This window comes from Oncorhynchus keta, chromosome 10 (assembly GCF_023373465.1).
Source record: "Oncorhynchus keta strain PuntledgeMale-10-30-2019 chromosome 10, Oket_V2, whole genome shotgun sequence".
Taxonomy (NCBI): Eukaryota; Metazoa; Chordata; class Actinopteri; order Salmoniformes; family Salmonidae; genus Oncorhynchus; species Oncorhynchus keta.
The window spans coordinates 78,846,901-78,871,316 of NC_068430.1; the positions used below are offsets into that span (position 1 = coordinate 78,846,901).

At 48.2% G+C, this 24,416-nt stretch overlaps 1 protein-coding gene across 8 annotated transcripts; it reads right to left on the reverse strand.

Moving 5' to 3' along the window:
* Positions 1-2,126: 2,126 nt before the first annotated feature.
* Positions 2,127-17,746, reverse strand: LOC118382035 (protrudin). 8 transcript variants are annotated; one of them, XM_052528834.1, is made up of 15 exons: positions 17,738-17,746; positions 15,681-15,751; positions 15,357-15,543; positions 15,029-15,124; positions 13,946-14,058; positions 12,073-12,194; positions 9,829-9,900; positions 9,404-9,433; positions 9,097-9,150; positions 7,558-7,578; positions 5,817-5,958; positions 5,578-5,624; positions 5,080-5,161; positions 4,817-4,840; positions 2,127-3,195 (listed from the first exon to the last, which is right to left on the reverse strand). In XM_052528834.1, the coding sequence occupies exons 2-15, from the start codon at positions 15,742-15,744 to the stop codon at positions 3,131-3,133; spliced, it is 1,119 nt and encodes a 372-aa protein (XP_052384794.1). In that variant the 5' UTR covers positions 15,745-15,751; positions 17,738-17,746; the 3' UTR covers positions 2,127-3,130. The 8 variants fall into 8 exon arrangements, with proteins under 8 accessions (XP_052384794.1, XP_052384788.1, XP_052384792.1 ...); XM_052528828.1 differs by lacking the exon at positions 17,738-17,746 and adding an exon at positions 17,629-17,718; XM_052528832.1 differs by lacking the exons at positions 9,097-9,150; positions 17,738-17,746 and adding an exon at positions 17,629-17,718.
* Positions 17,747-24,416: the final 6,670 nt, after the last annotated feature.

The following is a 24,416-nucleotide window of genomic DNA, read 5'->3' on the forward strand; positions in this document are numbered from 1 at the left end:
TCCCGCAGCTGAATCAACTTTAGGAGACGGTCCTGGCACTTGCTGGACTTTCTTGGGCGCCCGGAAGCCGTCTTCACAACAATTGAACCGCTCTCCTTGAAGCTCTTGATGATCCGATAAATGGTTGGTTTAGGTGTAATCTTACTGGCAGCAATATCCTTGACTTTGAAGCCCTTTTTGTGCAAAGCAATGATGACAGCACGTGTTTCCTTGCAGGCAACCATGGTTGACAGAGGAAGAACAATGATTCCAAGCACCGCCCTTCTTTTGAAGCTTCCAGTCTGTTATTCGAACTCAATCAGCATGACAGAGTGATCTCCAGCCTTGTCCTCGTCAACACTCACACCTGTGTTAACGAGAGAATCACTGACATGATGTCAGCTGGTCCTTTTGTGGCAGGGCTGAAATGCAGTCATTCTCAAAACTTTTGGCTACGACTATACATTCTTCTCCTTGTTTCCTTTCCTTCTGGTAATACAAACTGATTTGAGGAGATAGGAACGGTGGAAACAATATGGAGGAAGACAGGTTAAATTAAGGAAAACAACAAAGGAAAGGAGACAAGGAAAGTAAGGAAGCTACTTCAGACTATTGAGATTCTCCCTGGGTTGTGAGGAGAGGATTGGAGAAGAACCTGGAGCCTTCTGGCATGTGGTGGATTTGGGTTGAGTAGTGACCATAGAGATAGATAGAGGACTCTAGTGCCCAAAGGCCTGTTTTAGCATGGGCAGCACCATTGAGGATGATTCAGAAGTAGTCATGACTGCAGGTGGCAGTAAATCACCAACCTTGGCTTTATAGCTGTTCAAACAACACAATGGAAGTGGCCGTGTGCACCCTTTCAGTTTGTTTACCAAGTCATAGAAGTAGTAGATGAGGAATGGACTACCTCAAAAAGGAGATGACCTCTATGGCTCTGCTTAGCTCTCACAGACACCACAATGGGACAGATACAATGTCTACGGTAGTGAAACGCAAACAGATGCACCAACCCTGCAGGGCTCTTTTTACATTTTTTTAAACAGAGCTCTCTACAACTAGGCTGAAAAAAAGACAGGAAAAAATGCCATAAATTAATTTCAAACATTCAAAATCACAGTTTATTGAAGCAATGAAGAGTAAACAAACTCCTCCATTCTGTCAAGCTAATCAATCAAATGAATGAATTAATAAATTGGATAAATATAAACTTTCAGTGGATTGAATATTGGTGATCACAATGGTAAAAGTGTAACATGTACATTCTTATGTGTCAATCTAAAGCCTGTGCTGTGTTCAAGTACCCATACCAACATCCTGTATACTACATATACTATTAGTTCAATTTAGAATACTGGAAACGAAGGGTATCCTTTCAGTTGAGTGTACTAGCACTTCGCCTGTCTACCAGAAGTTGATGCTGTTGCTATGCAACCTCTTGCTGGCTTGTTAGCATAACAAATTACTCGCTATACATTTTACGATTTCGGCTGTGTCTGTAAATTCAATATGGGGTGCGTTCGTAAAGCGTTGTCAGATTGTCAGTTCGTAAATCCAGAGCGTTTCGGTCTCGAGCCCACACTAGACGCTCAGGCCAAGGAGTAGAGGTGATGCGAGCGTTCTGTCCTCACAACGGTAGTCAAGCACCCAAGCTAACTGGCTAGCTACCTCCAGACACAAATGAGAGAAACCCTCACTCTGACCATTTTACTCACCCTAGCAGAGCTGGTTAGGCAGTTTTCATTTTATGCAGAGTGTTGGTGACTAACTGTGCTGCAGGCAACAATTTAATAACGCTTTTTCCCCTTGACAACGTTTACTGACACCGCCCACATTCAACGCGTTTTATTCAGCTATTCTGTGCACTGGCACACAGATGGGAGATGCTCTGAAATCAGAGTAGATAGCCAGAATTAACCATGTCCATTGAGAACGCACGATGACTCTACCACTTAGCTAAGAATGATGTGAATAATCAAGTCAATAAACATTGGGTAGTTAGCTAGATAGTTAATATACGACCTGGCAAGTTCAATGTAGTCAACTATCGTTAGGTAGCTAGCTAACAGCCCGGTACATACTGCTGAATGACTGTGGTTCGTAAGGACAGCGTAGCTAATAAATTGTCAGCCAACATAACGTTTAACTTGTTTGAAAAGTCATTACTTTATTACATTGCTCAACATTTTCTTAAAGCAATTCGTTTCTATCTGCTCTCGTCGGCCATTTTCCTCAAATCTGAGAACGTTGGTGAAGCCACGCCCATTTTCTGAAGAATTGCATTATGGTCCCTAAAAGCACAGAAATAGTGTCCACTGCTTGTATACTTCATATTTAGGTGAATTTAGTATGACATCCAGGAACGTTTGGCATACTATATCCAATAAGTACTTAACTACATACTCAATGTTACATCACAAATAGTACAGCTAATATGAGTATTTGAACACAGCTCTGGGATCACCTCTGGAAATCACTCCATGGGGTTAGGTTATGCCCCATGGGGATTAGGGAATGCCATTTAGGACTGAGGTATAGTCTTTAGCATCCTGTCTTTACATCCATTAAATTAACATTAGGACCAACATATAAAACCATTACAGAATGGATAAGTTATAACAGGGTCAATCTATAGCATATCCTATACAATACAATCCAACACACACACACACACACACACACACACACACACACACACACACACACACACACACACACACACACACACACACACACTCACACATTCTCAGGACCTCCATGGCAGAATGACAGTACAGGATAAATCTCAATGCAACACAAGCTGATGGGAGTCTGTGGTAGTGTCCCAAATGACACCCTATTCCCTATATAGTCCACTACTGTAGACCAGGGCCCATAGGGAACACCATAGGGCTCTGGGCAAAAGCAGTGTAATTTATAGGGAATCATTTATAGGGAATAGGTTGCCATTTGGGACTGGTTCATCTTAATAACCCTGGTCACCTGGGCTGGAGCCAGAGAACCAGACAACCTGGGGTTTTGAACCACCCCCAGGCGGGGTAGAGGTTGATCTGCCGCGGGCTCTACCCAGCCAAGGAGCTTCGAACCCTGGGTAGGAGGGGCAGTACTCTCCCTAGGTCTCCATGAGTGGGTAGGAGGTGGTAGTCATTTCTCACTTGCTGAGGGTGGAGTTGCAGACAGCACAAACAAACACTGTCTCTCTCTGGGCATCTGGAGCTGAGAGGGAGGTAAAGAGACATTACATGAGAAAGGGGAGGCAGAGGGAGATGGGAGGGAGGTAAAGAGACATTACATGAGAAAGGGGGAGGCAGAGGGAGATGGGAGGGAGGTAAAGAGACATTACATGAGAAAGGGGGAGGCAGAGGGAGATGGGAGATGGGAGAAAGGGGAGGCAGAAGATGAGACATTACATGAGAAAGGGGAGGCAGAGGGAGATGGGAGGGAGGTAAAGAGGCATTACATGAGAAAGGGGAGGCAGAGGGAGATTAAAGAGAAAGGGGAGGCAGAGGGAGATGGGAGGGAGGTAAAGAGGCATTACATGAGAAAGGGGAGGCAGAGGGAGATGGGAGGGAGGTAAAGAGACATTACATGAGAAAGGGGAGGCAGAGGGAGATGGGAGGGAGGTAAAGAGACATTACATGAGAAAGGGAGGCATCTGGGAGGGAGGTAAAGAGACATTACATGAGAAAGGGGAGGCAGAGGGAGATGGGAGGGAGGTAAAGAGACATTACATGAGAAAGGGGAGGCAGAGGGAGATGGGAGGGAGGTAAAGAGACATTACATGAGAAAGGGGAGGCAGAGGGAGATGGGAGGGAGGTAAAGAGACATTACATGAGAAAGGGGAGGCAGAGGGAGATGGGAGGGAGGTAAAGAGGCATTACATGAGAAAGGGGGAGGCAGAGGGAGATGGGAGGGAGGTAAAGAGGCATACATGAGAAAGGGGAGGCAGGGGAGATGGGTGGGAGGTAAAGAGACATTACATGAGAAAGGGGGAGGCAGAGGGAGATGGGAGGGAGGTAAAGAGACATTACATGAGAAAGGGGAGGCAGAGGGAGATGGGAGGGAGGTAAAGAGACATTACATGAGAAAGGGGAGGCAGAGGGAGATGGGAGGGAGGTAAAGAGACATTACATGAGAAAGGGGGAGGCAGAGGGAGATGGGAGGGAGGTAAAGAGACATTACATGAGAAAGGGGAGGCAGAGGGAGATGGGAGGGAGGTAAAGAGACATTACATGAGAAAGGGGAGGCAGAGGGAGATGGGAGGGAGGTAAAGAGACATTACATGAGAAAGGGGAGGCAGAGGGAGATGGGAGGGAGGTAAAGAGACATTACATGAGAAAGGGGAGGCAGAGGGAGATGGGAGGGAGGTAAAGAGACATTACATGAGAAAGGGGAGGCAGAGGGAGATGGGAGGGAGGTAAAGAGACATTACATGAGAAAGGGGAGGCAGAGGGAGATGGGAGGGAGGTAAAGAGACAGAGAAAGGGGAGGCAGAGGAGATGGGAGGGAGGTAAAGAGACATTACATGAGAAAGGGGAGGCAGAGGGAGATGGGAGGGAGGTAAAGAGACATTACATGAGAAAGGGGAGGCAGAGGGAGATGGGAGGGAGGTAAAGAGACATTACATGAGAAAGGGGGAGGCAGAGGGAGATGGGAGGGAGGTAAAGAGACATTACATGAGAAAGGGGAGGCAGAGGGAGATGGGAGGGAGGTAAAGAGACATTACATGAGAAAGGGGAAGAGGGGATGAGGCAGAGGGAGATGGGAGGGAGGTAAAGAGACATTACATGAGAAAGGGGAGGCAGAGGGAGATGGGAGGGAGGTAAAGAGACATTACATGAGAAAGGGGAGGCAGAGGGAGCTGGGAGGGAGGTAAAGAGACATTACATGAGAAAGGGGAGGCAGAGGGAGATGGGAGGGAGGTAAAGAGACATTACATGAGAAAGGGGAGGCAGAGGGAGATGGGGAATGAGAGAAGGTGTAAAATAGAAGAGATTTTGTTTTTAAAATCAACTGATGTCTTTGGAGACCTTATTTATCATTTCATCATTTCAAGTATAGAAATACCATAATAGCATGTTGTGTGTGTGTTTCTCTCACCTGTGACACCCATGCAGGCCTTGAGGACCTTGTAGGAGCAGCATCTGGAGCAGAAGCTGTTGCCACAGTTACTACAGCTCCGCTGAAACAGCAGAGGTCACAATGACATCATCATTGTTATGTCCCAAACTGAACCCTATTCCTGGGTTGGGGCCAATTTGAAATGAAGTGGGTGAATTCAGGAAGTAAAGTGAAACTCTAACCCCAACCCTGTCCTATTCCCTACCGAGTTCACTACTTGTGACCAGGGCCCATAGGACTCTGTTCTAAAGTGGTAGATTATATAGGGCATAGGATGCCATTTGGGACCCACACCAGGTTCCACACAGAGTTATTAAACAACCTACAGTATTACTGCTTTGCTTTATCTTGGCCAGGTCGCAGTTGTGAATGAGAACGTGTTCTCAACTAGCCTCCCTGGTTCAATAAAGGTGACATTTAAAAAATGACATATGATTGTATTTATTGGTGGTTTAAAAACAGGTGTAAAGCTCTTACCCTTCTCTTCACCACTGAGAAGACTGCACTGCAGCTGGAACAGTTACCTTGGGGATGAGAGGGGGGAGAGGAGGGAGGTGAAGAGAGAGGGGGGGAAGAGAGAGAGGGGGGGGGGGGGAGGGGGAGAGAGAGGGGGGAGAACATTTAATTTCTATGAAGACTAGCTACTAAATCCACCTCTTAAGTAGGGTTGAGGTGAGGAAGAAGAAGATGAACAGAGGGATGAAGAGTAGACTGACCTGTGTTGTTGGTGGGGTAGCGTTTGCGTAGCTTCTCCGTCAGTTTGGACACCTTACTGCGGATTGGCTCGTTGCGGCTCAGCAGACCGTTGTCTGAGGTGATGGAGATGGTGTCCAAATCTGAACTTATGTCATCATCCTCCTGTAGGGGGGGAGAGAAGAGAAGGGTTAAGTTACTGAAGAGCAGTTAAAGGCAGCAGCTTTGTGGGAACTACAAACCATAGCCCCTAAACCCTACACCATAGCCCCTAAACCCTCCACCCTGAACCCTACTCCTCCAACACCAACCGATCTCTTTCATGGTTTAGGTGGATGTGTTTCTCAACGTCAACAGCAGAGGGAGTCGAGAGCACACAGGCAGCAAAACCCCACTAACACAAAACCATACACATCATCCTCCAAGGCAGGGGTGTCCAACTCCTTCCATGGAGGGCCCAGGGTCTGTTGGTTTTGGGGGTTTTCCTGTCCGATTAAGACCTACACAACCAGGTGAGGCCAGTTCCTTACTAACCAATGGGCTCAATTCATCAATCAAGTCAAAGGAAGGAGTGAAAGCCTGCAGACTGGGACCTCTGTGGAATGAGTTTGAAACGTGCAACCAGACATGCTCCAGATCAGTTGTACAGTTCACACCCTTATGGTTAAAGGTTAGTATTAGATGAGACTAAGCTGATCCTAGATCTGTGCCTATATATATTGCCCTAAAAGACGAGGGCTGGTACACCTCAGGCAAGAACCGTATTGGGAAGTGGCAGGGCACCTTAAGCTCCGCCCTCAGACGACATTGCACCTGTCGACGTAGACGGTGCAAGAGGCGTGCGTCACTACAGTCCCTGGTTCGAATCCAGGCTTTATCACATGATTGGGAGTCCCATAGGGCGGCGCACAATTGGCCCAGCGTCGACCGGGTTTGGCAGTCTTAGTGCACTACTTTTGACCAGAGCCCTATGTAGCATGAGATGGATGTGTCCTATTTGCATCCTTACAGTGAAGTGCACCACCATGCTAGAAACACGTCACACATTACAACGCCACCCTTGTGTGTGTACTCAGGTGCAGTGACCAACTCAGAGCTCATCCAATGGTTTGCTGGAATAATGCAGACACGCCCAGACTACATTGAGAATGAGGCCGTTTGTATGAATGATGATTAGTGCTATATAGTGATTAGTGCTATATAGTGATTAGTGATTAGTGCTATATAGTGATTAGTGCTATATAGTGATTAGTGCTATATAGTGATTAGTGCTATGCTATATATAGTGATTAGTGCTATATATCATGATATAGTAGTGCTATATATATATATATAAATAATGACATATAGTGCTATATAATATACATACATATAATGATATTAGTGCTATATATATATATATATATATATAGTGATTAGTGCTATATATTGATTAGTGCTATATATCATGACATTAGCGCTATATATATATATAATGATATTAGTGCTATATATATATATATATATATATATAAATAATGACAGTGCTATATATAATATACATACATACATATATATATAATGACATTAGTGGTATAGATGTGAAGTTATAGTCCTGATGTCATAATGGTAACATAACCAGTGATGGTAACAACAGCACTAAGGTGTAAAGACATCCCACTACCCATGTAGACAGGACCCAACTGAGGTGTGTACCCTATACACCCCCCCTCCCTCTCACCACAAACAGGGTCAGGGTGAGGTAAGGGGGTGAACTAGACTTACCACTAAAGCCAAGGGAGTCTCCTTGTTAGGATGGAGAGGAACACACACAGGAGCAGATTACACACACACCCCCCCATATCTATCTAACACACCAATTTTTAACACACCGTATCTATCTAACATAAACACGGCAGAAACACACCCACTGTGCGGTCTGAGATAGTAATATTGAACTGGCCAGCTGCACTAGATGCATAACGTTTGCAGAGCACGAGACGCTTCACTTCAATGAAACCTGGTGGTCTATTTCTATTGTGTAGATTGGATCGTGCAGCTCAACATCACTGAATAGTGTGAAGACGTGGTCTATTTCTATTATATAGATTGGATCGTGCAGCTCAACACCACTGAACAGTGTGATGACGGGGTCTATTTCTATTATATAGATTGGATCGTGCAGCTCACACCACTGAACAGCGTGATGACGGGGTCTATTTCTATTATATAGATTGGAACGTGCAGCTCAACACCACTGAACAGTGTGATGACGGGGTCTATTTCTATTATATAGATTGGAACGTGCAGCTCAACACCTCTGAACAGTGTGATGACGTGGTCTATTTCTATTATATAGATTGGAACGTGCAGCTCAACACCACTGAACAGTGTGATGATGTGGTCTATTTCTATTGTGTAGATTGGATCGTGCAGCTCACACCACTGAACAGTGTGATGACGTGGTCTATTTCTATTATATAGATTGGAACGTGCAGCTCAACACCACTGAACAGTGTGATGGGTCTATTTCTATTATATAGATTGGATCGTGCAGCTCACCCACTGAACAGTGTGATAACGTGGTCTATTTCTATTATATAGATTGGAACGTGCAGCTCAACACCACTGAACAGTGTGATGACACTATTTCTATTGTGTAGATTGGACGTGCAGCTCACACCACTGAACAGTGTGATAACGTGGTCTATTTCTATTATATAGATTGGAACGTGCAGCTCAACACCACTGAACAGTGTGATGACGTGGTCTATTTCTATTATATAGATTGGATCGTGCAGCTCACACCACTGAACAGTGTGATAACGTGGTCTATTTCTATTATATAGATTGGAACGTGCAGCTCAACACCACTGAACAGTGTGATGACGGGGTCTATTTCTATTATATAGATTGGATCAGCTCAACACCACTGAACAGTGTGATGACGGGGTTTGAGCTCTGCTCATATAAAACGATTCCAGTGTAGCAGGTAAAGAACAGGGTTCTCTCACCACTGCAGCCACTGCAAAACACACACACACACACCACTGCAATACACACACACACCACTGCACACCACTGCAATACAGTGTGATGACACACACTGCACACACACACACACACACACACACACCACTGCACTACACACACACTGCACTGCAATACACACACACCACTGCAAAAAACACACACACTGCAAGGTACACACACACCACTGCAATACACACACACCACTGCAATACACACACACCACTGCAATACACACACACACACAACTGCAATACACACACACCACTGCAATACACACACACACACACTTACAGGTCTTTGACCTCGGTCATGACGCCGTGTAACACTGAACTGTCTGAGATAGTCCTAAATATTCAATTCAAATCACAATTTATTGGTCACATACACATATTTAGCAGGTGTTAATGCAGGTGTAGCGAAATGCTTGTAACACACACACACACACACACACACAACTTAGTAACTGGGTTGAGTAGTTGAATTGTCACAGAACTTTATCACACATAAAAACAAAAATTATTTGTCGCAATTGTTAATTAATGTGTCCTGTTTCTAATGCTGTAATACCACAGCCCGACAGACAGGGGGAGCCACTCACCTGCAGGGAGATAGGGGGCTCCTGAGTCAACTGAGAGGGAGGTAGAAACAGAAAAGGAAATGAATCATCAGAAGGACAGGAAGTTGTCAGCCAGCGACAGAAGGAAGAAGAAGCTGTGTTCCAACACAATCTTTTCCCTTGTGATTTGACAATGACATGGATAAGGTCAAAGGAAGGTGGGCCTAGTGGATTCCTTGGTTTCTCCCATCCTACCATGTTAGATCTGTGAAGACTGAGTGGAAGGAATGGAGGCAGTGTTCAAACAGGGCCGGAGTGAAAGTGGTGCAATTGCCAATAAAGTTATATCAAATCAAAAACTACATGGCCTAAGACCTGACCAGAGAGAGAGAGGTCAGGATGAAAAACCAGTCAGATAACGAGACATGAAGGAATACAGTGGAGATAACGGTTGATTTAGTTTTTACCTCGATGGCATCTTTGAACTCATCATCAGGCTCTGCCTCCTCAGCCTCCTCTACGCTGCCCGGGGACAGGTCCTACACACCACACACAATAATCATATACATGTAAGTTAGATGAGAGGATTATTGCAGAACACTGATCTGGAATGTTTTAATGTACACCATTGATCCAAATATACAGACTCGATTTATACATCCACCCCTTCCTCTCCCATCCACCCCTTCCTCTCCCATCCACCCCTTCCTCTCCCATCCACCCCTTCCTCCCACCCCTTCCTCTCTCCTCCCACCCCTTCCTCTCTCCTCCACCCCTTCCTCTCCCATCTCACCCCTCATCCTCCCTCCCATCCTTCTCTCTCCTCCCCCCTGTTTCTCTCTCCTCCCCCCTGTCCTCCTCCTCCCTTCCCCTTTTCCTCTCCTCCCACCCTGTCTCATCCTCCCTCCCACCCCTGTTTCTCTCTCCTCCACCCCTTCCTCCCTCCCACCCCTGTTTCTCTCTCCTCCCACCCTTCCATCTCTCCTCCCACCCCTTCCCCTGTTTCTCTCTCCTCCCCCCTTCCTCTCCCATCCACCCCTTCCTCTCCCATCCACCCCTTCCCCTCTCCCATCCACCCCTTCCCCTCTCCCATCCACCCCTTCCTCTCCCATCCACCCCTTCCTCTCTCCTCCCCCTGTTTCTCTCTCCTCCCACCCTGTTTCTCTCCCTCCCTTCCCCTGTTCTCCCTCCCTCCCACCCTGTCTCCTCCTCCCATCCACCCCTTCCTCTCCCACCCTCTCATCCTCCCTCCTTCCCCTCTCCCATCCACCCCTTCCTCTCCCTCCCCTGTTTCTCTCCCTCCCTCCCTCTCCCCCCTCCCTCCCCTGTTTCTCTCCCTCCCTCCCTGTCTCATCCTCCCTCCCTCCCTGTTTCTCCCCTCCCACCCTGTCTCATCCTCCCTCCCTTCCCCTGTTTCTCTCTCCCTCCCACCCTGTCTCATCCTCCCTCCTCCCACCCTGTTTCTCTCTCCTCCCACCCTGTTTCTCTCTCCTCCCACCCTGTTTCTCTCTCCTCCCACCCTCCCACCCTGTCTCATCCTCCCTCCCTCCCCTGTTTCTCTCTCCTCCCACCCTGTCTCTCTCCCTCCCTCCCTCCCTCCCCCTCCCCCTGTTTCTCTCTCCTCCCACCCCTGTCTCTCCCTCCCTCCCTCCCCCTTCCCCTGTTTCTCTCTCCTCCCACCCTGTCTCTCCTCCCTCCCTTCGCCCTGTTTCTCTCTCCTCCCACCCTGTCTCTCCCTCCCTCCACCCCTTCCTCCCCCCTGTTTCTCTCTCCTCCCACCCTGTCTCATCCTCCCTCCCTCCCCTGTTTCTCTCTCTCCCACCCTGTCTCATCCTCCCTCCCTCCACCCCCTTCCTCTCTCCTCCCACCCTGTTTCTCTCTCCCCTGTCTCCTCCCTCCCTCCCCTGTTTCTCTCTCTCCTCCCACCCTGTTTCTCTCCCTCCCTCCCTCCCCCTGTTTCTCCCTCCCTCCCCCCCTGTTTCTCTCTCCTCCCACCCTGTCTCTCCCTCCCTCCCCCTGTTTCTCTCCTCCCACCCTGTCTCTCCCTCCCTCCCCCTGTTTCTCTCTCCTCCCACCCTGTCTCTCTCCCTCCCTCCCCCTGTTTCTCTCTCCTCCCACCCTGTCTCCTCCTCCCTCCCTTCCCCTGTTTCTCTCTCCTCCCACCCTGTCTCATCCTCCCTCCCTCCCCCTGTTTCTCTCTCCTCCCACCCTGTCTCCTCCTCCCTCCCTCCCCTGTTTCTCTCTCCTCCCACCCTGTCTCATCCTCCCTCCCTCCCCCTGTTTCTCTCTCCTCCCACCCTGTCTCATCCTCCCTCCCTTCCCCTGTTTCTCTCTCCTCCCACCCTGTCCACCCTCCTCTCTCTCTCCCTCCCACCCTGTTTCTCCCTCTCCTCCCACCCTCTCTCTCCTCCCACCCTCTCTCCCTCCCTCCCCTGTTTCTCTCTCCTCCCACCCTGTCTCATCCTCCCTCCCCCCTGTTTCTCTCTCCTCCCACCCTGTCTCATCCTCCCTCCCTTCCCCTGTTTCTCCCTCCTCCCACCCTGTCTCATCCTCCCTTCCCCTGTTTCTCTCTCCTCCCACCCTGTCTCATCCTCCCTCCCTTCCCCTGTTTCTCTCTCCTCCCACCCTGTCTCTGTCTCTCTCCTCTCTCTCTCCCTCCCCCTCCCTCCCTACCCATTTCTCTCCCCCACCACTTCTCTCTCTGTCCATACCTCTAAGCTGGTAGCAGTGGGAGTCCGGTCCAGGCTGCTGTGGTCCGGTTCTGTGAGGTCCATCTCTCCTTCTGAGGATGGGTTCTGGCCAGACTGGACCACCTCCCTTAGGTCCAACACAACTACACACACAGAGGGGGAGTGGAACCAGGCTTTTAGAACACAGAACCAACACTTGAGTGTGTGTCTGCCGGGGCGTCAGGGTAGCCTAGTGGTTAGAGTGCTGGACTAGTAACTGAAAGGTTGCAAGTTCAAATCCCCGAGCTGACAAGGTACAGATCTGTTGTTCTGCCCCTGAACAGGTAGTTAACCATTGTAAATAAGAATTTGTTCTTAACCTGTTAGTCCACTAGGGGCATTATTTCATTTTTGGATAAAAAGACGTGCCAGTTTTAAGCGCAATATTTTGTCACGAAAAGATGCTCGACTATGCTTGGAATTGATAGTTTTGGAAAGAAGACACTCTGACGTTTCCAGAACTGCAAAGATTTTCACTGTGAGTGCCGTTGAACAAAAGCTTCAGGCAAAACCAAGATGTTTGAGCGCCCAGGAAATTAACAGGATTTCTGAAGCTACGTTTTCCATGATTTCGCCTTATATGGCTGTGAATGTTTCGACAGGAATGAACGGACACTTTCTTCCCTGTTTCCCAAGGTCTCTGCAGCATTGTGACGTTTTTGTAGGCATCTCATTGGAAGATTGACCATAAGAGACTACAATTGCCAAGTGTCCCGCACGGTGTCTGCGTGGAAATTGGTTCGCAAAAGTCAGCTACCAGTATTTTTCCATCCTCCTCAGAGAAGAATGCAGGCTTCCAGGGACGGCATTTCAATGAAAAGATATATGACAAAACACCTTGAGGATTGATTCAAACAACGTTTTCCATGTTTCAGTCGATATTATGGAGTTAATTCTGAAAAAAAAGTTTGACGTGTAGGTGACTGAATTTTCGGTTAGTTTCTCCTAGCCAAATGCATAGTAACAAAACGGAACGTTGTGTCCTACACAAGAATCTTTCAGGAAAAACTGGACATCTGCTATGTAACTGAGAGTCTCCTCATTGAAACATCTGAAGTTCTTCAAAGGTAAATTATTTTATTTGATCCCTTTGCTGGTTTTTGTGAATATGTTGCGTGCTAAATGCTAACGCTAAATGCTAAGCTCGCTATCACCACAAATTATTGATTTTCTCTGGTTCTAAAGCATATTTTGAAAATCTGAGACGACAGGATTGTTAAGAAAAGGATAAGCTTGAGAGCAGGCATATTTATTTCATTTCATTTGCGATATTTAGAAATCGCTAATGTTGCGTTATGGTAATGAGCTTGAGGCTGTAGTAACGCGACCGCATGCGGGATGGGGCGGACTATGAGGTTAACTGACTTACCTAGTTAAATAAAGGTACAATAAAAATAATTTTTAAAAATGTACAGTACCAGTCAAACGTTTGGACACTTATTCCAGGGTTTTTCTTTATTTGAAAAAAAACATTTTCTACATTGTAGAATAATAGTGAAGACATCAAAACTATGAAATAACACATGGAATGATGTACTAACCAAAAAAGTATTAAACAAATCTAAATATATTTTATATTTGAGAGTCTTCAAAATGCCAAGAGTGTGCAAAGCTGTCAAGGCAAAGGGTGGCTACTTTGAAGAATCTCAAATATAAAATATATTCTGATTTGTTTATCACTTTTTTGGTTACTACATGATTCCATATGTGTTATTTCATAGTTTTGATGTCTTCACTATTATTCTACAATGTAGAAAATTGTAAAAAATAAAGAAAAACTGTTGAATGAGAAGGTGTGTCCAAACTTTGGACTGGTACTGTGTGCGTGTGCGTGCGTGTGTGTGTGTGTACTGACCCCTGCAGAAGTCTCGGTTCCACAGGAAGAGTGCAGTAGTGAGACAGGCCAGCACCCAGCCCACAGGGACAGAATACAGCAGCATCAATACAACTAACAGGCCACCGTAGAACCTGAGAGACAGAGAAGAGAGACAGAGAGAGGAGGGAGAAAGGCAGAGAGAGAGGAGGGAGAGAGTTACAAAGAGGAGGGAGAGAGACAGAGAGAGGAGGGAGAGAGAGAGAGGAGGGAGAGAGAGAGAGGAGGGAGAGAGAGAGAGGAGGGAGAGAGACAGAGAGAGACAGAGAGACAGAGACAGAGACAGAGAGAGACAGAGACAGAGACAGAGAGACAGAGAGAGACAGAGAGAGACAGAGAGAGACAGACAGAGACAGAGAGAGAGAGAGACAGAGACAGAGACAGAGAGAGACAGAGACAGAGAGAGACAGACAGAGACAGAGAGAGACAGACAGAGACAGAGAGAGACAGAGAGAGACAGAGAGAGACAGAGAGGAGAGAGAGAGAGGAGGGAGACAGAGACAGAGAGAGGAGGGAGAGAGAGACAAAGAGAGAGAGGAGGGAGAGAGTTACAAAGAGGAGGGAGAGAGACAGAGAGAGGAGGGAGAGAGAGAGAGGAGGGAGAGAGAGAGAGAAGGGAGAGAGACAGAGACAGAGAGAGACAGAGACAGAGAGAGACAGGGACAGAGAGAGACAGGGACAGAGAGAGACAGGGACAGAGAGAGAGAGACAGAGAGAGACAGAGAGAGAGAGACAGAGACAGAGAGAGACAGACAGAGACAGAGAGAGACAGACAGAGACAGAGAGAGACAGACAGAGACAGAGAGGAGAGAGAGAGAGGAGGGAGACAGAGACAGAGAGAGGAGGGAGAGAGAGACAGGAGGGAGAGAGACAGAAAGATAGAGAGGAGGGAGAGCGAGAGATAGAGAGAGAGAGACAGAGACACTCAGGCACACACAAACAACACTAACCAGTCTGTCGGGAGCTCTGTAAGTACAGATAAGATGTGTGATGATATCTATGGTGAATGTAGAGGCTTTGAGTTACTGTCCTGGAGAACAAGGACACACACACAGTGTTACTGACCTAGAGGACTCAGAGTGGCTCTCCCAGTATAGGAGCTTGTAGACGGACTCAGCAGACAGGCAGGCATGAGACAACAGGTCATCTAGCTGCTTTAACCTGTGGACACGGACACGGACACGGACACACACACACACACACACACACACACACACAGAGAGAGAGAGAGACACCCGGACATGCACATGCGTGCACCCACACAGGCACACACACAGGGATAGTAAATAAATTAACTTGGTTTTATAAACTGGAAGGCCAAACTCTCACTCACTCACTCACTCACTCACTCACTCACTCACTCACTCACTCACTCACTCACTCACTCACTCACAGGTCCTTGACTTCCAGCATGGCGTCCTGTCTGGTGAGCTGAACGTTCTGGAGGTCCTTACGATGCACCGCGTGGCACCGCCTCTTCTGTTGCTCCGCCTCCGACGCCCCGCCCCCACACCTGTCCTGCAGGTAACCCAGGGCAGCCGGGGCAGACACCCCCAGAACACACACAGAGAACCACCCCACTGGAGGGCAGGAGAGAAACTGACTGTCACATTTGATATATATCACATTGTTATACACACTCAGTTGTATGTGGTAGTAGTTCATATAGCAGTGTGTGTGTGTGTGTGTGTGTGTGTATTACCCAGCATTAGCTCACCTTCACTCAGAGTGAGGAAGAGGATGTTGAGCAGTACACAGACCAGTAGTGAGCACAGAGGCATCCTCCACCTGCAATACACCACACATTCATATGGACCTAGGATCAGTTTAGTGTCCTCAAGTCCTATCCTCAACCATTAGGGTGGAGGAACTAAAACTGACCTCCGATCAGTGTCTATGGTAAACACTGACTCACCCCAGTAGGTAGCAGGCTGTACAAATCACACACTGACTCATGACTATACAGTAAACCAAATAAGATGGCATGTATCTACAACTACGCTCATTAGAGCTCCACGGCCCAGATCTAGGATCAGTCTACCCACCCTTCATTAGCCCAGTAGGTAGAGTGCCAGCTCCACGGCCCAGATCTAGGATCAGTCTACCCTCCCTTCATTAGCCCAGTAGGTAGAGTGCCAGCTCCACAGCCCAGATCTAGGATCAGTCTACCCTCCCTTCATTAGCCCAGTCCAGCTCCACAGCCCAGATCTAGGATCAGTCTCCCTCCCTTCATTAGCCCAGTAGGTAGAGTGCCAGCTCCACAGCCCAGATCTAGGATCAGTCTACCCTCCCTTCATTAGCCCAGTAGGTAGAGTGCCAGCTCCACAGCCCAGATCTAGGATCAGTCTACCCTCCCTTCATTAGCCCAGTAGGTAGAGTGCCAGCCACAGCCCAGATCCACAGCCCAGATCTAGGATCAGTCTACCCTCCTTCATTCCCAGTAGGTAGCCCAGCTCCAGGTCTAGAGTGCCAGCTCCACGGCCCAGATCTAGGATCAGTCTACCCACCCTTCATTAGCCCAGTAGGTAGAGTGCCAGCTCCACAGCCCAGATCTAGGATCAGTCTCTAGGATCAGTCTACCTCCCTTCATTAGCCCAGTAGGTAGAGTGCCAGCTCCACAGCCTAGGATCAGATCTAGGAGAGTCAGTCTACCCAGATCCCTTCATTAGCCCAGTAGGTAGAGTGCCAGCTCCACAGCCCAGATCTAGGATCAGTCTACCCTCCCTTCATTAGCCCAGTAGGTAGCCCAGTCTAGGAGGTAGAGTGCCAGCTCCACAGCCCAGATCTAGGATCAGTCTACCCTCCCTACATTAGCCCAGTAGGTAGAGTGCCAGCTCCACAGCCCAGATCTAGGATCAGTCTACCCTCCCCAGTTCCAGCTTCTAGGAGCCCATTAGTAGGTAGAGTGCCAGCTCCACAGCCCAGATCTAGGATCAGTCTACCCTCCCTACATTAGCCCAGTAGGTAGAGTGCCAGCTCCACAGCCCAGATCTAGGATCAGTCTACCCTCCCTTCATTAGCCCAGTAGGTCTAGAGTGCCCAGTAGGTAGCCAGCTCCACAGCCCAGATCTAGGATCAGTCTACCCTCCCTTCATTAGCCCAGTAGGATCAGAGTGCCAGCTCCACAGCCCAGATCTAGGATCAGTCTACCCTCCCTTCCCTTCATTCTAGGATCCCATTAGCCCAGTAGGTAGAGTGCCAGCCCACAGCCCAGATCTAGGATCAGTCTACCCTCCCTTACATTAGCCCAGTCCAGCTCCACAGCCCAGATCTAGGATCAGTCTACCCTCCCTACATTAGCCCAGTAGGTAGAGTGCCAGCTCCACTCCAGCCCAGATCTAGGATCAGTCTACCCTCCCTTCATTAGCCCAGTAGGTAGAGTGCCAGCTCCACAGCCCAGATCTAGGATCAGTCTACCCTCCCTTCATTAGCCCAGTAGGTAGAGTGCCAGCTCCACAGCCCAGATCTAGGATCAGTCTACCCTCCCTACATTAGCCCAGTAGGTAGAGTGCCAGCTCCACGGCCCAGATCTAGGCTCAGTCTACCCTCCCTACATTAGCCCAGTAGGTAGAGTGAATCAGTCTACTCTCCCAAGTCCTATCCGTTATCACCATCGGAGAAACTAAAAACCGATCTTGGATCAGTGTGTAAATGTATCCTCTCACCCCAGTAGGTAGCGGGCCAGCTCCAACGTGTCAGTGAGCGGCTCCAGAAACAGGGCCATCCTCTTGTAAGACACCACCATCTTGAGCAGGTCAAAATGTATCCTCTCACCCCAGTAGGTAGCGACCTGGCGGGGGCCAGGGCTTCCTCTTGTAAGACACCACCATCTGAGGGTGACCCGGGGGCCAGGGCTTCCCAACTCTGAGGGGTGACCCCGGGTGAGCCAGGGGTGTCTTTAGGGGGTAGAGACACCAGGGTGTCGTCCCCCTGTCACCCACCCCCAGACCACCCTGACAGGGGTCCTGACATGCCCCTACTCCAGGCTTCATCCCAACTAGAGGGGGAAGAGGACATAAACAGAGGGGGGAGAAAGGGAGTGAGACCGACAGACAGACAGGCAGACAGAGACACAGACAGACATTATTTATCTTGCTCCTTTGCACCCCAGTATCTCTACTTGCACATTCATATTCTGCACATCTATCCCTCCAGTGTCTAATTGCTATATTGTAATTACTTCGCCACCATGGCCTATTTATTGCCTTACCTCCCTTATCTCACCTCATTTGCACCCACTGTATATAGACTTTTGTTTTCTACTGTATTATTGACTATGTTTCCATGTGTAACTCTGTGTTGTTTTTGTGTCACACAGCTTTGCTTTATCTTGGCCAGATCGCAGTTGTAAATGAGAACGTGTTCTCAACTGGCCTCCCTGTCTAAATAAAGGTCAAATAAAATAAAAAAGACAGAGAGAGAAACACAGAGGACACGACAAGATGTTAAGATTTTATTTTCATGTCCGTCTGTTGCTCTTGCTAGCATTTCCTGAATATGTTACGCTGTGCAAACACTCACTCACTAGCTAGCTATCAGTGGAAAGAGGAAGGGTGCGATCACGAGCCTGGACGATCAAAGTAAATCTACCAGACCTGATTTAATGACGATTTAATCATGAATCTTCTAATGCTACTGAGAAACGTGACTGCAGACTTGTGTTCGGCTGACATGAAATGGGTGGGTCATGAAACAATATGACTGCAACAGGCCACAACACTGCGTTGTTAAATATGGGTTCTGTGTCACATGTTGATGGAAATACATTGTTGTCACACATAGCTAGTGTTTTCTAACGTTACACAACAACAGCTGTCATCCAAATCGCATGTAGCCACCTGGCGAAATTGTAACTTAAACTAACCAGCTAGTGATTGACATAACATTAACATGTAATATTTGCAACAATCAATATATATGAATAATAAGGCAAGAAATGCAACATTACCTGACTAGCGGGCAAAGTGTCAAAAACCCCGTAGTTAGCGAATATGAAAGCAATTCTCGATCGTCAACACGATGAATGTAGGAAGAGACGCGTCACACACGCCCGTGTAAACAGTCTTCACAGTCTTCTTGTAATGAAGTCAATCAATTGTTTTCGCATCTCAAGTCGATGTTATTGAGTTGACGATGTTTTGTGTTGTATACATGTTTGGGAAAGTATTTGTTTTAAGCGAATAATGCCTGCCTGCCAACTGCGAGAGAAAAGTAATCGCTTCCGCAATAAAAATCCGACTGGCTAATAGAACGCAGAGCGAACCGATGAGGGAGAGAGTAGATTAAAGAAAATATCGTAGCTGTCAAATCACGTCAATCTGACGTCCATTTGTGGGGGAAATTATGAGCTACATCACTAATTTCTCTCTAAATTAAATATTTTACTAAGATACTCACCCAAAACGGCGTTATGACAAATATAATAGTATTGACAAAAAGAGTGACGAGTGTTGTGGAAATTCTAATCAATAACGAGGAGAGAGAAGGTCAATCACCAATCGTGCCTTTATTCACAATTTATTAGTAAGGGAGCATGTCACACCAAACACACATGAATGCAGTGAGTGCTCACTGAGTGGCGTGAGCCTCTGAGTTATATACTCTCTCCGGATAGGTCAGGATAGGTGGGCCCTCAGAGATGACATACAATGGTTCCAGACACTAACCCCACACATCCTGTTCCAGACACTAACCCCACATGTCCTGTTCCAGACACTAACCCCACACGTCCTGTTCCAGACACTAACCCCACACGTCCTGTTCCAGACACTAACCCCACACGTCCTGTTCCAGACACTAACCCCACACATCCTGTTCCAGACACTAACCCCACGCGTCCTGTTCCAGGCACTAACCCCACGCGTCCTGTTCCAGACACTAACCCCACACATCCTGTTCCAGACACTAACCCCACACGTCCTGTTCCAGACACTAACCCCACACGTCCTGTTCCAGACACTAACCCCACACATCCTGTTCCAGACCCCCCGCACACATCCTGTTCCAGACACTAACCCCACACATCCTGTTCCAGACACTAACCCCACACGTCCTGTTCCAGACACTAACCCCACAGTCCTGTTCCAGACACTAACCCCACACGTCCTGTTCCAGACACTAACCCCACACGTCCTGTTCCAGACACTAACCCCACACATCCTGTTCCAGACACTAACCCCACACGTCCTGTTCCAGACACTAACCCCACACGTCCTGTTCCAGACACTAACCCCACACGTCCTGTTCCAGACACTAACCCCACACATCCTGTTCCAGACACTAACCCCACACATCCTGTTCCAGACACTAACCCCACACATCCTGTTCCAGACACTAACCCCACACGTCCTGTTCCAGACACTAACCCCACACGTCCTGTTCCAGACACTAACCCCACACGTCCTGTTCCAGACACTAACCCCACACGTCCTGTTCCAGACACTAACCCCACACGTCCTGTTCCAGACACTAACCCCACACATCCTGTTCCAGACACTAACCCCACACATCCTGTTCCAGACACTAACCCCACACGTCCTGTTCCAGACACTAACCCCACACGTCCTGTTCCAGACACTAACCCCACACGTCCTGTTCCAGACACTAACCCCACACGTCCTGTTCCAGACACTAACCCCACACGTCCTGTTCCAGACACTAACCCCACACGTCCTGTTCCAGACACTAACCCCACACGTCCTGTTCCAGACACTAACCCCACACGTCCTGTTCCAGACACTAACCCCACACGTCCTGTTCCAGACACTAACCCCACACGTCCTGTTCCAGACACTAACCCCACACGTCCTGTTCCAGACACTAACCCCACACGTCCTGTTCCAGACACTAACCCCACACGTCCTGTTCCAGACACTAACCCCACACGTCCTGTTCCAGACACTAACCCCACAGTCCTGTTCCAGACACTAACCCCACAGTCCTGTTCCAGACACTAACCCCACACGTCCTGTTCCAGACACTAACCCCACACGTCCTGTTCCAGACACTAACCCCACACGTCCTGTTCCAGACACTAACCCCACACGTCCTGTTCAGACACTAACCCCACACGTCCTGTTCCAGACACTAACCCCACACATCCTGTTCCAGACACAGACACACGTCCTGTTCAGACACTAACCCCACTTAGTTCCACATCCTGTTCCAGACACTAACCCCACAGACTGTTCCAGACACTAACCCCACCTTGTCCTGTTCAGACACCTGTTCTAACCCCACACGTCCTGTTCCAGACACTAACCCACACGTCACTAGACCCCCACCTTTCCTGTTCCAGACACAGACACTTGTTGTTACTTAGTTCCACCTTGCTAGGAGGGGGTGACTGATGCACAGACACTTGTTGTTACTTAGTTCCACCCTGCTAGGAGGGGGTGACTGATGCACAGACACTTGTTGTTACTTAGTTTCCACCTTGCTAGGAGGGGGTGACTGATGCACAGACATTGTTGTTACTTAGTTCCACCTTGCTAGGAGGGGGTGACTGATGCACAGACATTGTTGTTACTTAGTTCCACCTTGCTAGGAGGGGGTGACTGATGCACAGACATTGTTGTTACTTAGTTCCACCTTGCTAGGAGGGGGTGACTGATGCACAGACATTGTTGTTACTTAGTTCCACCTTGCTAGGAGGGGGTGACTGATGCACAGACATTGTTGTTACTTAGTTCCACCTTGCTAGGAGGGGTGACTGATGCACAGACACTTGTTTTTACTTAGTTCCACCTTGCTAGGAGGGGGTGACTGATGCACAGACACTTGTTTTTACTTAGTTCCACCTTGCTAGGAGGGGGTGACTGATGCACAGACACTTGTTTTTACTTAGTTCCACCTTGCTAGGAGGGGGTGACTGATGCACAGACACTTGTTGTTACTTAGTTCCACCTTGCTAGGAGGGGTGACTGATGCACAGACATTGTTGTTACTTAGTTCCACCTTGCTAGGAGGGGTGACTGATGCACAGACACTTGTTGTTACTTAGTTTCCACCTTGCTAGGAGGGGTGACTGATGCACAGACACTTGTTGTTACTTAGTTTCCACCTTGCTAGGAGGGGTGACTGATGCACAGACACTTGTTGTTACTTAGTTTCCACCTTGCTAGGAGGGGTGACTGATGCACAGACACTTGTTGTTACTTAGTTTCCACCTTGCTAGGAGGGGTGACTGATGCACAGACACTTGTTGTTACTTAGTTTCCACCTTGCTAGGAGGGGGTGACTGATGCACAGACATTGTGGAGACAAGTGATTGGTTGCCATTACTCAAGCCATCCTTCACATGGGTTGCAATGGGTAAAGACACATTCACATATGGAAACAATGTTTCCCTCTGGCCTCCTTTGCCCATATTCCCGTTCTGATATTCTGCATAGCATCAGGGACATGTGACAGACAAGCCTGACTTCTTCCCTCTCTGGACCCCAGATGACTTGAGGCCCATATGAGGGAGGAAGTGCAGCTATAACACCAGACTCCAAAAGGAGACATTCTAATAACAAGAGTTTCAACAGGTCAATAATATAAGCATATTCTGCAGAGAAGACATCTTAATTATCTATGTTACTTAGCTAATGTCTCCATTCGGAGTCTGGTGTTGGCAGCACACTCCTCCCACTAGGCTAAATTCATATTTTCAATGATGGCCTAGGAACAGTGGGTTAACTTCCTCAGGGGCAGAACTACAGATTTTTCCTTGTCAGTTCAGGGTTCGATTTAACAACCTTTCGGTTAACTAGTCAACGCTCTAACCACTAGGCTACTAGTCCAACGCTCTAACCACTAGGCTACACCGCCCCAAAACATCTGCTAATCATGTGTATGTGACCAATAAAAATGTATTTGATTTTAATTCTGATTTCTCTAAAACACTAGCCTGCAGTATTGTAATTATAATATGTTGCTATGACAATTGCATGTTTCTCAAAGATTTTTAGAAATGGATGGTCTTCAGAAATGCCTAATGGATTAAAATAGAGCACAATCAGTGCAACATTGGGCCTATAAGTTAAATACATTGTCCATCCAAGTCGTGCCTGTGATCGGTCTATGTGGCGCCGTGCACGTTGGTTTGTCTTTTCAGAACCATGGTTAGCTACTGGCTCAGTAGTGTGTGTGGCCTCCACGTGCCTGTATGACCTCCCTACAACACCTGGGCATGGTCGCGCATGGCCCTGAGGACTGATCTCCTCCTGTCCTGGACTAAAGCATCCGCCAAACTCCTGGACAGTCTGTGGTGCAACGTGGCGTTGGTGGATGGAGCGAGACATGATGTCTCAGATGTGCTCAATTGGATTCAGGTCTGGGGAACAGGCCAGTTCCATAGCATCAATGCCTTCCTCTGCAGGAACCACACCCAACCACATGAGGTCTAGCATTGTCTTTGCATTAGAGGAACCCAGGGCCAACCACCAGCATATGGTCTCACAAGGGGCCTGAGGATCTCATCTCGGTACCCAATGGCAGTCAGGCTACCTCTGGCGAGCACATGAAGGGCCCCCAAAGAAATGCCACCCCATACCATGACTGACCCACCGCAAAACCGGTAATGTTGGAGGATGTTGCAGGCAGCAGAACGTTCTCCACGGCGTCTCCAGACTGTCACGTCAGTCACATGTGTTCAGTGTGAACCTGCTTTCATCTGTGAAGAGCACCAATCTTGGTGTTCTCTGGCAAATGCCAAACGTCCTGCACGGTGTTGGGCTATAAGCACAACCCCCACCTGTGGACGTTGGGCCCTCATACCACCCTCATGGAGTCTGTTTCTGACCATTTGAGCAGACACATGCACATTTGTGGCCTGCTGGAGGTCATTTTGCAGGGCTTTGGCAGTGCTCCTTCTTGCACAAAGGTGGAGGTAGCGGTCCTGCTGCTGGGTTGTTGCCCTCCTACGGCCTCCTCCACATCTCCTGGTGTACTGGCCTGTCTCCTGGTAGCGCCTCCATGCTCTGGACACTACGCTGACCCCCCTCCACACACACACAGGCTGTGCTGGCTCACAGAAAGAGTGGGTCATCGTCATTTTAGTCAAGGCTCTCTATGGCAGGTTCAGCAACTACTTAAATTAGTAAGCAGCTGATGAGCCAAAAAGCTGCAAAACATTATCAGGGAGCTGGTGCTCATAGCAAGCCTCACAGACAGCTTCAGTCCATATCGAATGTACAGGATGGAGTTAAGGGTCTGCAAGGACATCCGATTTCTAAGTTTTCTTTTTACCACCCTCATCTGGCTGAATACTCTCTCAACTTCAGCATTCGACTGTGGCAATGACATCACAGACAGAGCAGCCATGGCAAGTTCTTGAAACGGGTTGATATCAGCTGCATCCCTGAACGTCCAAATCCCACTCCAGAAGCCCAGTGTGTTTTTTGTCTCATTCCATTTACTAAGATGGATGGCACGCCATTGCTGGACAATCTTGTCTATCTCTGCAAGG